This window comes from Sinocyclocheilus anshuiensis, unplaced genomic scaffold (genome assembly GCF_001515605.1).
Source record: "Sinocyclocheilus anshuiensis isolate Anshui unplaced genomic scaffold, SAMN03320099.WGS_v1.1 scaffold437, whole genome shotgun sequence".
NCBI lineage: Eukaryota > Metazoa > Chordata > Actinopteri > Cypriniformes > Cyprinidae > Sinocyclocheilus > Sinocyclocheilus anshuiensis.
In genome coordinates, this window is record NW_015539902.1 from 1267357 (window position 1) to 1284192 (window position 16836).

The window sequence follows — 16836 nt, forward strand, 5'->3', positions numbered from 1 at the left end:
TGCCTACCCTCCAAGAACTGTATACATCCAGAGTGAGGAAAAGGGCTCAGAAAATCACTCTGGATCCATCACATCCAAGCCATCTCCTTTTTGAACTTTTGCCATCTGGTCGGCGTTACAGAGCACCGAATACCAGGACAGCCAGGCACAAGAACAGTTTCTTTCCCCAGGCAATCTACCTCATGAACGGTTAATGTTCTCCCATTGTGCAATTAAAGTACAGTATGTGCAATAACCTTATACTTATTTATCACCCTAAACCCTAGTACATCCCTACAACTTATTTTATTTTATTCTATTCCTATTCCATCTATAGCACACCTGTACATACAATTTATTCTGTTTTTGTGGTTTATATTTATGCATGTGTATTTTATTCACATCTCATTTTTATTATCTGTGTGTTGTTGTTGTCTCCGTGTACTGGAAGCTTGTGACACTATAACAAATTCCTTGTATGTGCAAACATACTTGGCAATAAAGCTCTTTCTTCTTCTTCTTCTTCTTCTTCTTCTTCTTCTTCTGCTTCTTATGTCCTCAGAACAGCTGAAATAAAGGAATTTGCTATGCAATTAAATGTATACAATTACATTATCTGCGAAAATGTAGTGATTTATTTGCATTAATAACACTCAAAATGATTGTGTCCATTGAGTTACTGTCCACTTTATGTCCTGATACGTGCACCACTACTAGTTAAAATACATACATAAATAAAAATAGGTTTCATTTTTAAAACTACAGAAGGAACTGAATTTTTAGTAATGACCCTAATACTACAGTATCTGCGCTGTTTATTATGTAATCATTATAATGTACCAACAACCTTAACGCCCCACCAATCTCTTGCCTGGAAATATTCTTCTCGCACGGCATTGGCCAAATTTCACTCAACCTGAAAAGAAGCTCAATTCTGATTGGTCAATTTGCCGTGAGCGGAAACAGATGATGCATTCTTCAGTTGATCTCTGCGCAATGGCGGAGGTCGGACTGCGGTTCGGGAGAGGGGCTTACAAGCTTTTAAAACCGGAATATCTCCCGCTTTTGGATAAAGACGGTAAACCGGTTTCAACGGCAGCTTATGTTGCAGCTTTAATAAATTCACCACAGCTCTGTGACATTCGAAATGACCGAGTGGAAGCAGCTAAAAGACCGGCAGCTCTGGAGACTCCAGAAGGGACTGTAAACTCGCTCTTTACCTGTGCTTGTGGCGATGCAAACAGCGTGAAAGTGCCGCTGGACCTCCATTCTGGAAATGTTAGTAACGTTACATGCACTGACCGCCATGGATCGAACTCGAAGGCATCTCCAGTTCATGTGTCCTCCTGGAGGAGCTCGTGTTTGGGAACTCGTGGAAAACTCCCTCTCCTGTCCAGCCATACTGGCACAAACTTTAAGCGCCAGTTAAGGAGGTCCATCTATAAAAATACTCTTTATGGACCTCCAAATGATTATTTATGGCAGTTTATATCTTTAACCAGAGCTTATAGTGGCACACAGGATAAAGGCAGCTCATTATACAAATCAAAGTCTGCTTATTATGATATTTTGGAAGTTTCTCCAACCGCCACGCACGCACAAATCAAGACTGCCTACTATAAACAGTCCTTCATATATCACCCAGACAAGAACGCAGGGAGCGAAGAGGCCGCGTTCAGGTTCTCGCAGATCAGCGAGGCGTACAGCGTCCTGGGTAATAAAGCTCTGAGGAGGAAATACGACCGTGGGATCCTGAGTCAAGCTGACCTGCAGGGAACCAGCAAACCCGCCGGCAGAGAGAGTCCAGGATCAGGACAGCAGAGCAGAACCCGACACCCCCCGTCTGTTGGAGCCACCCAGCAGAACATCTTCGACTTTGATGCCTTCATCAGATCACACTATGGAGAACAGCTTAAGAGAGAGCAGGAGATCCGGCAGCGTAGAGAAGAGATCATCAGGAAGAAGGAGGAGCTGGTTGAGGATATACAACTGGGCAGGATGAAGGAGATAGCTGTAGGGATGATGCTGGCTATGGGGGCGATTATCTTATTTAGCCTGAGGTCTAGCAAGTGAGGAAGATACAGGGATACTTGAAGCATATCTCACATTTTAACAGTTAAAAGTTGGTTTTGTTTAAAAAAAAAAAAAAAAGTGCAGACACAAACATATTGTACGGATATGTCATATTTACCTTTCCCCCCAGATGTTGCCACAAACCCTACTTCAGTAAAATTATAACTGATTTACATAAGGGGTATGTTGAAATTAGGGAATGGTTTTGCAAAACAAAAACAACGTTAGTTATTTAATAATAAAAATATACGTATATTATATAATTATATTATTAAATAACTAAAAAGTATTTTTTTTGTTTTGCAAAACCATTTCCTAATTTCAATATACCCCTTATGTAAATCGGTTAGAATTTTACTGAAGTAGGGTTTGTTATATACTGTACACCCCAACACACACCATGGTAACCACAGTCTCTGCTAAAAACCATTGGTACTAATAAAAACCATCATAAATCTATACTGGATTTTATTAGAATAGTCTAAATCAGTCTTATATTAATATATATATATACACACTATTTGAAAATTAAATAAAACATTACTCACATCCCCAGTCTTGTTTTATTTTTTATAATATTAAAATATATTATTTTATAAATAAAATTTTAGAAAATAAAACAGGACTCAGCTATTCGAATAAGATCCTGTATAGATTCGAGTGTGTGTGTGTGTGTGTGTGTGAAACAAGACAGACTCGAGAGTATTTGATCCTAAATGTTTTAGTTTAAGGTAATATGATGTCTGAAAATGGTTTATCTATCATAATGGATGCCATTGTATCTATCTCATCTGTTAAACTGTATTCAACGTAATATGATTTGTGTAGGTATGGAGCATAAGCATTTAAACCACTAGTAAGCACTGATGGCATTATTTTGCACAAAGGGCTTTGGTAAAAACAGGCACTGGTTTATTATTATTATTTGTCTGGCCTCACTTCACCCGAGCCCAATTTAAGTTTTAGAAAAAAACAAGTATTGTGTACAAAAATGTCTGTCACTTGGAAGTAAATTAGTGTAATTTAGTCACTTGGAAGAATGGTGGAAATGTTCTGGAGCCGTGGTTGGTGAACTGTTAAGGATGTTGTAGGCTGTTACCACAAGCTGTGGGTTCAATCTGAAACTGGAATGGTTATGGAGATATACTGAAATGACAATAATTCAATTTAAAGGTGCCTTCTGGTTATTTAAACAAATGGATGAATATGAATACTGTGGAAAGAAAATAAATAATTCAAAATAGTTCAGTAACTATCTTCTGTTTGTGTGGAAGTGTGGTATTTCTAGCAGTACATGTTTATTTTTGAAACCTTTGTATGTTGTAGTTTAATTTGGCCCCTTAAAATGTCCCCATAATGTGCATGTGTGTATATATAACTGTTGTAGTCATAAAAACATTTACACATCATGCAAACGATGTAGTTTGCACATGCTCTGTGCTGCTTGAACATGGCTTCAAATTCCTGACATCAGAAATACTCAAATAAATGCAGAGTACAGTGGTAATGTGTTTGTACAAAAGATATTTACTTCAGTTAATACACCTATGGTGGTAATGAGGAATAATAATAATAATAATAATAATGAATTTCAAACGGTGATATTGCTTTTTTCATTTTGGATTATAACTGTAACAGCGCTGGGAACAGAATACTACATGATGATACACAAAGGAAAAACCAACCGAACTAAATACATATCAAGAGAACAAAGTGGAAGAGTCTTTATTCAGGTAAAATGGAGGATTCAGCTCCATCTTGTGGTTCAAAACCATGACACATAGAAAAATAAACCATACAACTGTCGTTAGCAGGTGTAAGAGGGAAAGTGTCACCAACAAACTAATGGACAAAAGGACTGTGCTAAACCAAGGTTCTACCTGAGCTTTGAGAGACCTACGGAGAATCTATAGGATACCAGCTTGTGTTGGGAGCTGCCTGTCATATTTCATTACAAGGCTTCATATTACCCATATTACAGCATACAGAGCAACAACAGAGAGAGAGAGATCTGAACGTCATGATCAAGACATCCCATTTCCATAGGTTGTTGGTCGAAATGAATCGTGATAACTTGGTTAAAGTGTTGCTCTCGCTGAGCCAGATGTATAATCGTCGTGCTCGCATCACATGTAACACAATTACACAACTTTCAAAACAAAACAAAAAAAAAAGAGAGAAAATCTCCACCTGGGATACAATGAAACAAACTGTGGCTGTTCAGAACATATTGTCTCAGGAAGTGACGTAAGTGTGAGGGAATAAACGAGGTAACAATTATGACATCACTAGCGAACTAAGCTACGGACGAATATCTACAATAATGCTACTCGTGACTACCAATGTAATATCAATAATGATTATCTTTTTTTGTTGCTTTGTTTGTCTTTTTTTGTCTTTTTCTTAAGAAATCATATAAACGTGCTGTCTGTGCAGTCGTATGTTGATGTGTTATTTAGTCATCTGCAATACTCTCCATAGAAAAATATTTGCAAAAAGCAGAGAAAAAGTGCTGGACATCTGCATTGAGAATCGTCTGGAAACTCGAAGTGTTCTTCTAAGTGTTTCATGCCATGATATCAACAGTACGGTTACGGTTTCAGTCAGTGAGAACGTGACAGACATACAAAAGCGTCCTTAATATAGACCAGATTTGAATGTGCTCCTAAACGTGTTTTTCTTCATCTGTGTTCAATTGAAATCACATGTTCATGATCAGAAAAGAGTCTTTACAAGCTGATTTGTCTGTTCTGACAATTTGGTCCACACTACAGTATAGTCTACAAATAATTTCAAGAGTTTCCACATGCCAAATCCATCTGTGAACTTCCTCCAGCATGGGGGAATCCTACAGTTCAAATACAATAACATGGTCGAAAACATCTAATGAATGCCTAGAAATGATTAAAACGACATTTGGGACAAAGAAATGTGAAGTTAACCGATCGAAGCCATTGTAAAAACGTTGTTTTTTTTTAATAACCAAGCCTGAATCCTGGGACAGCTGTTTTCTCTCAGATAAAACAATACAGACACCCTAAAAGTACACAACATTATGACCTGAGACTAGATGAGACCTTATTATTAAACTTGCTGGCGAAAATGGCTAAAACGTGGTATGATCTGACACGCGACACTTTTAATCACTTATTTGGAACGAAGACGACGCGATTATAGTAGTGAACAGTTTTCAGTGAAGGCACTCCAATGTTAGACGTGGAGAGAAAGTTTGAGAAACAGTCACGGGCTTTCGACATATTATTCGAATATTCCGATAAAAACATTGGTTCATGAAGTATCTTCTGTGCTTTCGTTAGGTCATAAAAAGACAAATTTGATTTGAATCATTCATTGGCACACATAAAAAAGGCCAAAGGTAGTTTTAAGCCGATGTTGTTCTTCAAGATTCGTCGGCGTAAATTTTAACGCAACTGAACGACATGAATTTCATTCCCACTAAAAAAACAAAAAAACAAACAAAAAAAACAAAGTCCAATTCCTCAAGGTGCAACTCAAAGCGACAGCTAATTTCAGTGACGTTAACTACCAGTTGTTCACTGGCTCATTATAGCAACTAAGCTTGATTGCGATTTATAAACGTACGTAACCTCAGAACGTTCGCAGGTTAACTACCTGAAAACCCAATTCAAGAGCATCAATCGGTCTGCCTTTGTAGAGTGAATACAACCAAACGCAATTTATCTTGAATTGTCATCTTTAAAAATTGTTAAAACATCTAAAATGCGTACTAATTAAAATCATTAATGCAATACATAGAATTCTGCTTTGTCAACGTAGTAAATGTTCATCCAGCTCACTAACAGAGTAAAATATATGAAAAAAAAAATCAAACAATGATAATCTTCAGAATTAATCAATAGACATGTATCAAAAGTACATCATTTAAATGTAATCCAATACTGCCGGCAGTCTATTAGTCTAAAAATATGTAACCTGACCTTTTATAGTCCCTTCCATTACAAAAGAAAGCACACGTATAACAATATAAGACATCAATATGTAAAAGACAGCATCTATAAATAAGCAAACCACACCAACAAACAAAAAATATCTACCATTAGTTTATGCGTGTAAATAAAAAGAACTTAAATGTACTATGTGATATGCTGCAGGACTGCTAAATAGCTTAGGGACGTGAGGAGGTGTTTGCTTCCACTGCCTGTGGAGAGTAGTAGTAGTAATATACAAATATAAATCGCTCGTCAACAATCTCACACACACAAACACCCTCACACTCAAGGTTCGCACGCAGACGAGCGCGTGGCACCACCGATCTGCACTTTCGTTCACAAAATCAACTGCATACAATGACGACAAGGGCCGGAGGTGAAAGGTGAGCAGGCTTCAAAAGGTGTTTCAGGAGAGAAAGAACGTTTCTACAGAGGCGCAGAGTCCTTGCCGCGTCCTCTGACACGCGCGTGTAGAGATTCACCTCAGGTTGCTAACGGTAAAAGAGCTTTTAATTCACAATCTACATATTTTCCTCTTTTTTTTTTTTTTTTAAATGTGTTAAACAAGAAATGTAGATGAAAATGTGTCCGAGTCCTCAGTCATATACAGTATGAAGAAAAAACAAAACAAGTCCGTTTCGTAAGGAATTTTTCCAGTTGTCTCGGAGGACAGATGTGTGCCGTGAACATGTTGCGGACGCCACGAAAAGCTTGTATACGGTTGGGTGAACAGTGAATGGAGAAGCTGGTGAAAAACCTGAAGTTTCGAGTTTGCACGAGAGCGAGCGGTTAGGTGGGTTTCCCCCCACACTCAGCATCCGGTACCCTGGTGCTGAGGACCAGCCCATACAGTGCAGTGGCCCATGGCCACACCATAGAATTAGAATTTATAACACCATAGATATTGGATTAGAATTGTAATTCTATGCGCCCAAACCGCCCAACTTGGTTAGAGGTCTCTGATGTATGGTTCTATTATAAGAGGATAAAAATCAGGCTTGTTCATTCTCTTTAAAAAATATCTTGTCAGGAATATTTACTCAAAGTACTGTACAAATCCTTTTTTTCTTCACTATCTGTCTTTGTTTTGGCCTAAAATGACGTTTATTATTAAACAAGACCTCCGCGGGCTTCAAAACGCAAGTCGCGGAGGCGATTAAAGCTATGGAAAAAAAATAAACGAGCGCTACCCTTACAAGAGACCTAAATAACGTTAAAAATGGACACTTAGCTATGGAGTTACGAAATTACTCCCGTCTCCCATTTGCGTCGACCTTACAACAACAGTATGAATTTTAGCGTGATCGTGGATTCTTATTTACGATGATAATTTTTCGTTCGCAATATTTTTTTTTCTCTTTTAGGCCGTTGGCGTGTAAAATCAAAAGGAGTGCTGTTTAGAGTCAACTGACTGTGCAATCTCTCGGTGGCAACTTAATTGCTATAAAAAGGATTTTCTTCTCGCATCGGAGAAGCTTCAGAACTGTGAAAATAATGCGGGTTCCATTACGCTGGAATCCATTGCGTACTAGAGTTGCATAGCCATTGGATGGCCTCCTCTGGGGTAGGGAGGGAGAGGCAGGGGGGACGGTGCACCTGTGTTCCTTCAGCCAACACTTGCTTTTAAATGCTTGACTTTTGGTTTGAAACCGGTTCGAACTAGTCTCTGCTGACAGCCAAAGCATACATGATACAAAAGAGGAAACTCCCAAGACTCTTGAGAACTGATAAATTATTGTAACAGTTATTCAGCTTGTTGGTGAGAATGTCTCCATTAGAAATAGAGACACTGTGATATCATAATGTGTTTTAGTTTTTTTGCGACTGTCGCCAGTCTTGAGAATATTTCGTGGGAACGCTCCTTCTCCTGTGCTTTTCAATTTTGTGTCTTCACCATTAGCCAATGGTGTCACAGCCCTGTGGCCAGCAGGGCCATTAAGTGCTTCACAAAATAAACAGACTAAAAACTTGTTTCCTTTTCTTGTTCTTGTCTCTGATAGCCCACTTCTAAACAGCGAATCGAAAACCCTTGGGTTAATCAGAGTTGTGTGTGCACCAGGCTTGGTCGGGTTAGCTCAGTGAGGGACAAAGTGAGAATAAAACGACAACAACATGGCGGCGCCTCAGAACTCCCATTCGTGAGGCTCGTCGCGGTTTGCCGCTTTCTCCAGCCTGTGGATGATGTTGTTGAGGTTGGCTGCTTTCTTCTTGCGCAGACTGCTGTCCTTTGGGTTTCGGCAGGGGGGCGCGGCGGCCGATATGGACTCGGGGATGCCGAATAGGCTGTCTATGATGCCTCCTCGTGGCCTGCTGGTGCCCGAGGCGCTGGGGAACTCGGCCTCGCCCTCGCCCTCTTCATCTCTGTGGCTGAGGCTGGGGCTCTCCAGGAAGCCCTTGTGCTCCTCGGAGCCGCTCGGTCGGCCCTCCGCGGTGCTGTCAGACTCGGTGCCGTCGCAGCTGTTGTCTCCCTCGCCCCCAGACTTCCCGGGCCGCGCCGAAGGGGACCCACCTTCGCCGGCCGCCGCCTGGATCTCTTCAATAAAGAGCTCTCGCCGGATACGGGATCTGTGGGAACAACGAACAAGATTTGTAAGAAAAGGAACAAAGGCAGCTGGATGTGTAAAGAGATAGTTCACCCAAAAATGAAAATTCTGTCATTAATTACTCACCCTCATGTTGTTCCAAACCCGTAAGACCTTCGTTCAGAGTGTTCTGACCCTGCATAGACAGCAATGCAACTGACACGTTCAAGGCCCAGAAAGGTAGCAAGGACATCATTAAAATAGTCCATGTGACATCAGTGGTTCAATCACAATGTTATGAATTTACGGGAATACTTTTTGTGCATAAAGAAACGGCCGATATGGACTCGGGGATGCCGAATAGGCTGTCTATGATGCCTCCTCGTGGCCTGCTGGTGCCCGAGGCGCTGGGGAACTCGGCCTCGCCCTCGCCCTCTTCATCTCTGTGGCTGAGGCTGGGGCTCTCCAGGAAGCCCTTGTGCTCCTCGGAGCCGCTCGGTCGGCCCTCCGCGGTGCTGTCAGACTCGGTGCCGTCGCAGCTGTTGTCTCCCTCGCCCCCAGACTTCCCGGGCCGCGCCGAAGGGGACCCACCTTCGCCGGCCGCCGCCTGGATCTCTTCAATAAAGAGCTCTCGCCGGATACGGGATCTGTGGGAACAACGAACAAGATTTGTAAGAAAAGGAACAAAGGCAGCTGGATGTGTAAAGAGATAGTTCACCCAAAAATGAAAATTCTGTCATTAATTACTCACCCTCATGTTGTTCCAAACCCGTAAGACCTTCGTTCAGAGTGTTCTGACCCTGCATAGACAGCAATGCAACTGACACGTTCAAGGCCCAGAAAGGTAGCAAGGACATCATTAAAATAGTCCATGTGACATCAGTGGTTCAATCACAATGTTATGAATTTACGGGAATACTTTTTGTGCATAAAGAAAACAAAAATAACGACTTTATTCAAGACTTTCGTGACATTGCGATTGAACCACTGATGTCACATGGACTATTTTAATGATGTCCTTACTACCTTTCTGGGCCCTGAACGTGGTAGTTCCATTGCTGTCTATGCAGGGTCAGAAAGAATAATTATATTATTATTAATTATATATTAAAAAATATCTTAATTTGTGTTCTGAAAATAAACAAAGGTCTTAAGGGTTTGGAATGACATGAGAGTGAGTAATTAATGACAGAACTTTCATTTTTGGTGAACTATCACTTAAGCTAAAGCCCAAAGTATACTTGGGTTTTACGCGTACGTTAGGGTAGAGCCTAATTTCTTCATCAGCACGGTACGTGTGTACTGTAAGCATGTAGCCCAATTTTTCTAACACAGAAAGACAAAGAAGCTGAGGGCGAGTTCCTCAGCACCTTATAATGTGAATAAGTTTGTCCACAAGGTGGCAACACTGGCCTGGCTCATTGGTTCACAGTCAGAAAAGAAACGAAGGAGACAGAACACGAATAACAAACTACTGAAGAAGGCAACAACAATAGACAATGGTTTTATTGCAACCAAGTAGCCCAAATGGTTCATTTCGTATTTCATCTCAGTATGACGTCAGTGACGTCAAAACACTACCTCTGCAGATCAACACCTACTTCTACATCAAGGCCCCTTTAGCCCCGTCCACCAATTTGCACATGTAATAAACGAAGTAAACGAAGTTCCAGATTGCGTCAGTAAGACACTGTTTGCTTGTTTGCTTCATCACTGCGGATTAGTTTTTAAACTAAACACAGTTTAAAGCAGGCTTTACAAACGGGACTTGAAATTAAAGATGATGCAGTTCTAACTATATTGAATCCAACATTAAAGTCGCAACACACCAGTGTGAGTAACTTTAAGGGTTAAAGCGTCTCAGTACCTGTAGTTGTGGAACCAGTTGATGACCGTGCTGGTTTTAAGGTTGAGCTGGCTCGCTAACTCCTCGATGGTTTTAGGGGAGGGGTAAGGCTTCTGTTGGTAGGCTCTCTTCAGAGCTTCCTTCTCTTCTGGAGCCAGCACCACACGGGGTTTCTTCAGCTGGGGCTGCTGCTGCTGCTGCTGCTGCTGGGAGAGGTTTTGGGGGCTGGCGCCCTGAGTGAGATCACTTCCTGACAGACCAGTCTCCAGCGAATGACTCTCACCGATGGAGCTGTGGCGCCTCTTCATGTAGGCTGGAAAACACATATGGAGAACAGCTGTAAATACAATCAGAGAATATACATACAAATAAGCAAATGTGTTCTGGGAAATATGCTTCACATGATTCACTGAACAGGAAATAAAAGTACTGGCCCGTATTGATTGGCCAATGCTTTTAATATTGGGGGCAATGTCTATGTTGGTTACCGTCCTACTGAACAGCACGTGTTAGATGCTGTAGATTAAATTACAGTTAATAAAATGCATGATTGCTGTATTTTTCTCTAGTCAGTAGGGGGCGGTCTTTGATTACAAATATTATTATTGCATCTTGAGGTCTTTGTAAGTTTGACTCATACATCAGCATTACAAAAGTAATAATTAAAAAAGAATTATTAAAAAAAACCAACAAACAAAAGGGAGATTCACCAGGGCTAAACTATAAAATTACCTGATTATTTGAGAGCTTTCAACGTTTTTGTATTTGTTGTACATTCGGTTTCTGTTTCGAGCATTGCTGTTTAGCAAATTATGCTAATTCAAATAAAGCAATGAATCTTCATAACATGATGGGATGACATTTTTTTCTAGTGACTGTCAGTGAAAATGGGTTGAAAATGACACACAAAGCAGTAACGTTTTGCATCATGTCATAATTTTCTTATAAATGTATTTATAATGTAAATAGCTGTCAAAGTTATACTGTAGGTGTAAAAATTCCAGATATTGTACTATTAAGAATTAGAAACAATTATTTGTTTTTGTTTAACAAGGGCACATAAATTTGATCAAAAGTGACAGTAAAGACATTTAAGACAACGTAACTAAAGACTAATTTTTCAAATAAATGCTGTTCTTTTGAACTTTACATTCATAAAAGAATCCTGAGAAAATTTATCTGTTTCCACAAAAATATTAAGCTGCATTCAGCATTGATAATAATAATAATACATGTTTCTTGAGCACCAAATCAGCATATTATAATAATTTCTGAAGGATCATGTGACACTGAAGACTGGAGTAATGGCTGCAGAAAATTCAGCTTTGCGTCACAGGATTAAATTACCTTTTAAGATACATTAATATAAGAAACAGTTATTTTAAATTGGAATTATATTTAACAATATTACAAATAAAAGTATCAGTGCTATTAAAAAATACTGGCAGGAAAGTGCAAATCTGAATTCCTGGCCCAACTAGGCCCAAATATTCTCAAAACGCCTGGAATTCCTTCTCCTACGAACAACTTACAGTTTAATGAAAACAAATTCCAGTAACAATAACATTGAGTTATCAGTATAATGTCTTTCTATTTTTTCTTACATGAACACAAACAGAGAGCAAGCACATTAATATCCTTTTTCTGATTAAAAAAGCTCACTACACAGCTGCGTGTAAAATTTGTCATTTACGCTGCGTTTCAGTGTCTGCTGAAGAGGAGCCTTTGGCAACAGCAATGGTAAAAGATTCCGCTGGTGGCCAAAACTCTCAGAACAAGGGCCAAGCAAGTCTAATTTGCTTTGTGCCTCTAGCCAGCGTCGAGGTCAAATTCATACTCTTTTCTGAAAAGCTCGAGCAAAAGACAGCGAGGTGGAGAGAGACAAAAACAGAGAGAGAGAACACGACAGTAAAGCTGTTGCTTTCCGTCCCTGGCAAGTGCACAGTGAGCTTTAGGGGTAAATGGTGGAGCCAGTTTCACTCTAATGAGGAGGTCCCCACGAGTTTCGCCCGCTCCGCGCGCACACGAACCGCAAAGCCTGACTCACAACAAAACCATCATCGTCATCGTCACCCAGGGAGCACCAGTAATGTCACTTTTAGCCCGAGAGGAGTGTTAAACAGGCCTAATGACTCCAGGAATGTTCACTTGGCCTGCTGCAAGCTCGCAGGCGTACGGGCCCGGCACTGGGTGCAGTGGACTTTAAGTAAGCCAGCCCCACAGAGCCGTCAGCCTGTCACAGCCGATCACAGAAATGACATCTCCCACCCTCATCAATCCAGACAGCGGAGCGACGAGCAGCCTCACAGAGCATGTGCGGCCTATTCGGCAGCCAGAGGACACATCTGGGCTATTAAAGAGGGGAAAAAAAGAGCAATCAAACAGCCCATCAGGCCTCCCTCCGCCGGACCGCCTCGTTTCCGGCATCTCGCGCATCTCTTCACATTAAAGAGAGGCAACGCTGACGAGAGTCAGCTTAAAGATTGTTTTCTGCAACTCCTGCGCCGGCTGGAATCAATACTGGATAAACACAATCGCACAGTTGGTGATAATTAGCAGGTGCTGCATGTAAATATGGACACATGACCAAGGTACTGACGATCTGCGATGGCTGTGCATGAAAATACACAATTGTTGAGCTTTTTTTCTGTTACTGGAAAAATTTAAGACAGATTAAGCTTTCGTTTACAAATTTTACTTGTAGCTTCGAAAATGAGTAAACTCATTCATATTTAAATTCAAATTATTACGTTGTTTATTCAGCAAGGATGCATTCATGGATCGAAAGTGACAGTAAAGAGTTTATAATGTTTATAAAGAATGTTTTATTTTTTAAGTATTTTTGTTCATTGAGATTTATATTTTAAAACTATGTACTTTTGAACTTTAATCATCAAAAAAAATCTCTGAATCCTGAAAAAACAAATCACAGTTTCCACAAAAATATTAAGCAGTACAACTGTTTTCAACAATGATAATAATGAAAAATTGTTCTTAAGCACAAAATCAGCATAGTGTAATGATTTCTGAAAGATCATGTGACACTGAAGACTGGAGTAATGATGATGAAAATTCAGCTTTACCATCACAGGAATCAATTACATTTTAATATATTAAAAAAATAAATCAGTTATTTTAAATTACAATAATAATAATAATAATTTACAATATTACTGTACCTTACTGTATTTTTGATAAAATAAATGCAACCTTGGTGAACATTAGATTTCTTTCAAAAACCAACCCCAAACTTTTGAAGTGTAAATTAGTGTCTTTATGACACAAAATCTGATCTGATTAACCAAAACTATGATGGAATTGGCAGATGCTGTTTGAATATAATACATCAATCACTTTACAAAAAACATCCTGAAAAAAAAACACATTATATAAGATTTTACAGTGGCTGAAATAGTTTTGCAGAACAACAAAAATAGTCAAAAAAGCACCATCTAGTTTTGTGTGAATGTGGCTGGATTGAGGTTTTGAAAACAAAATGTGGTGAGGACATTATCCTGCACCCTGGATACTGACGTTAGCAGTTCCTGGTTTGAAACTAGCAGGTTTAAAGTGGCTAAAACCAATAAATCCGTCCTTGAGCCGCTTTTTCTTTACATGGAACCGCTCTAGAATCAGCACCAGCATTTTGTTAGTGAAAAAAGCGGTCGAAAGGAAACTGGAAACGCAACCCAAATCAGCACTACGGTCCAGGCAAACTGCTGCAACACAACTCTCATCGTCAAGTGAAAAAAAATCAACAAAAAACGAATAAAATTCCACACCAGACAGCCGTCTTTTAAACGTCCTAAAAAGACCTGCCAACTAAGCCGACACTGAACAAACTGTGAAGCACTTTAATAAACACTGAAATAAAAACATTCTGAAACAACACAGACAATTGCAAACAGGTGTTTGTTGGTGTGCGGCCAGACGGATGCCTTTAAAGGAAGGAGATTACCTTTCTTTTCCATCCGCTTCATGTCCATGAGCTTCTCCACGTTCTGCGGGTCGCTCAGCCACAGCTGCATGCGTACGAACGGCTCTCGACCCTTCAGACTGAGCTTGTGCCAGGGCTTGGGCCGGGCCAGCAGATCAGACACGGAGCCCTGCGTCAAACCCAGGATGCTCTCGCCAAACAGACGCTGACCTGTAGAGCGGACAAAACAATCGCATTTGTCAAGCAAACTTCATATGAATCAACGTCGGACAACCAGAAATGGTCCAAATACTTGTTAACAATATATCGTTTTATTACTAACAAAAGTATTTTTGTGAAATGTTTTACTTGAAGTACTTCTTTTGTTATACAATGCCGGACATTTATACATTTTAACTGTGTCGTAAGCAGTGTTGGGGAAAGTTACTTTTAAAAGTAATGCATTACAATATTGCGTTACTCCATAAAAAAGTAACGAATTACGGTACTTAGTTACTTTTTATGGAAAGTAATGCGTTACTTTACTAGTTACTTGAAAAAAGTAATCTGATTACGTAACTTGCGTTACTTGTAATATATTACCCCCAACACTGGTCGTAAGTCTCCAAAGACATTTTGAGTCCACTGTGAATAGATTTTATTTATTTTTAAAAATTCGGAACATGCTTTTATTGTATTGTGGCATCAAGTTTGATCAAACAAACTCTGATGATTTTGCTTTTAACCTCCACCTTTAAGAAAAGGTGCTTTCAAACTGCTTTCATGGTTTGAAAAGCAAACACAAACAATCATATCCCTTAAGAAACCTTCACATGAGAATGCTGCCGATAAGCCATTTGGTTTTGTTATACAATACAAAACATTAATTCATGTGTCTGAAGTGTCCAAATATGTTTTGAGGCCAGATACATTTCATTTATTTTGGGCCAATATTATTATTAAAAAAACAAAGAGTTCCTAAGAACATGTTTTTATTGTGTTGTGCCATCAAAGCTTGATCAAACAAGCTCTGCTGATTTCGCTTTTAACCTCCATCTTTAAGACAAGGTGCTTTCAAACAGTTTTCATCGGCCGCTTAAGCTTTCAACGATTTTTTTTCACTCCAAACAAAAGGCACCTGAATCCTCTTGACAATAACTGCGATCCGTCTATGTTCAAAAAGGAAATGTTCCCCAGAGTAAAACAAAAGCCTGCAATCCCAGAAGATTATTTCTCTCTCTCCCCACAGACTCGTATCAACACAGCTGTCTTTACATTCTGCACTTTATACAGGTCAATACCACTACAGAGCACAACAAATCTTTGTTGCTCCCGAGACAAAAATCGCGTCGGGAAATGAGAATCTGCGAGATGAAAGAGACTGTCACAGTATCACGCTGAGGTCTATCGTCTGCGCGATATATCCGTATTCTCCTTTGTTTTATTGTGTGTGATCACATGAGTTTAAAAGAAGAAAGTGTGAACACAAAGTTCACAAAGACAAAGTGTTTTTGGCCAATTCTCTTTTGAACATGAGGACAACGGATGGTGCGAGTTAAAACAAACGGTGAAGGAGAAAGTAGCTGTGTCCAGTGTGACATTCTCGTTCGACCTCTCATTAATTATGGCAGGGACATTGAGACAGTCGTATTGGACGGCCATTAAGTGCTAAAGCAGGGCCAACCTGTCCTCCACCTGTCCTCTCATGTGGAGAGACATTATTATATGTATTGTCTCTCTTGGACAAAATATACCATGTACTGTATCTAATAATGAGTCAAATTTATGGAATAATAGACCGTAGTATTCAGAAGTCTAATTCATTTAGCAAATCAGTCCATTTAGACTCAGAGTTTCCACTTTTTCTTTTTTTTTTGAGCGATGAATTTCCATGACATTTCCAGTAGACTGTGGTTTACTAGATAAGGATTTAATAAATCACTTTCACCAAATCGCTAATGAATTATTCAGATCATTTGGGAACCCGTTTGACTGATTTAAATGAACTGACTCAAAAAAAAAATCACTCGGAAATCAAGCATTACGATGGTTTGTAAGCAAGTGAAGCAAGCATAAGTGTAAGCAAGTGTTAGCAAATATATATTTGTGCCGAAATAAGTAAATTTTTTATGCCTGACCACAAATACCACTCAAATTTATATTAACATTTTTAAATATATAAATCTTAAGTTATTAAAAATTCTTAAAACATATTTTTTAAAATATATTTAAATATTATATTTAAATTATTTTATAATATTATTTATAATAGTATTTTATAATTTATATATAAAAATGATCAATCAAATTAACAAAACGGCATCAAAAACATAACAGAAATAGTAAAAACTGTAGAATGCTCCACCAGTCAACCATGACCATTTCTATAGCGTTCAAAAGTTTGGGATAAACAAGATTTTTAATGTTTTTAAAGAAGAATCTTTTGCTCATCAAGGCTGCATTTATTTGGACAAAAATAGAGATAAAAACAGTAATATTTTGAAATATTATTACAATTTAAAACAAAAG

At 39.2% G+C, this 16836-nt stretch overlaps 2 protein-coding genes across 2 annotated transcripts in view; one reads left to right on the plus strand and one right to left on the minus strand.

Moving 5' to 3' along the window:
- The first annotated feature begins 463 nt into the window (after positions 1 to 463).
- LOC107686214 (uncharacterized) lies at positions 464 to 2250 on the plus strand. Its single transcript, XM_016483123.1, has one exon. It carries the CDS (start codon positions 946 to 948, stop codon positions 2050 to 2052), a length of 1107 nt encoding a protein of 368 aa, XP_016338609.1. The 5' UTR covers positions 464 to 945; the 3' UTR covers positions 2053 to 2250.
- A 4290-nt stretch (positions 2251 to 6540) lies between these two features.
- LOC107686135 (homeobox protein cut-like 1) overlaps positions 6541 to 16836 on the minus strand; it is a 150420-nt gene continuing 140124 nt past the window's right edge. The window contains exons 23-25 of the mRNA XM_016482994.1: positions 14350 to 14538; positions 10413 to 10704; positions 6541 to 8588 (exon numbers count right to left, since the gene is read on the minus strand). Coding sequence (XP_016338480.1) covers positions 8147 to 8588; positions 10413 to 10704; positions 14350 to 14538 — 923 coding nt within the window. The 3' untranslated portion in view covers positions 6541 to 8146. The remainder of the gene's footprint in view (positions 8589 to 10412; positions 10705 to 14349; positions 14539 to 16836) is intronic.

What these genes read in the sequence shown, in the direction of transcription:
- LOC107686214 (XM_016483123.1), top strand. Translation starts at nt 946, where the DNA reads ATGATGCATTCTTCAGTTGATCTCTGCGCAATGGCGGAGGTCGGACTG.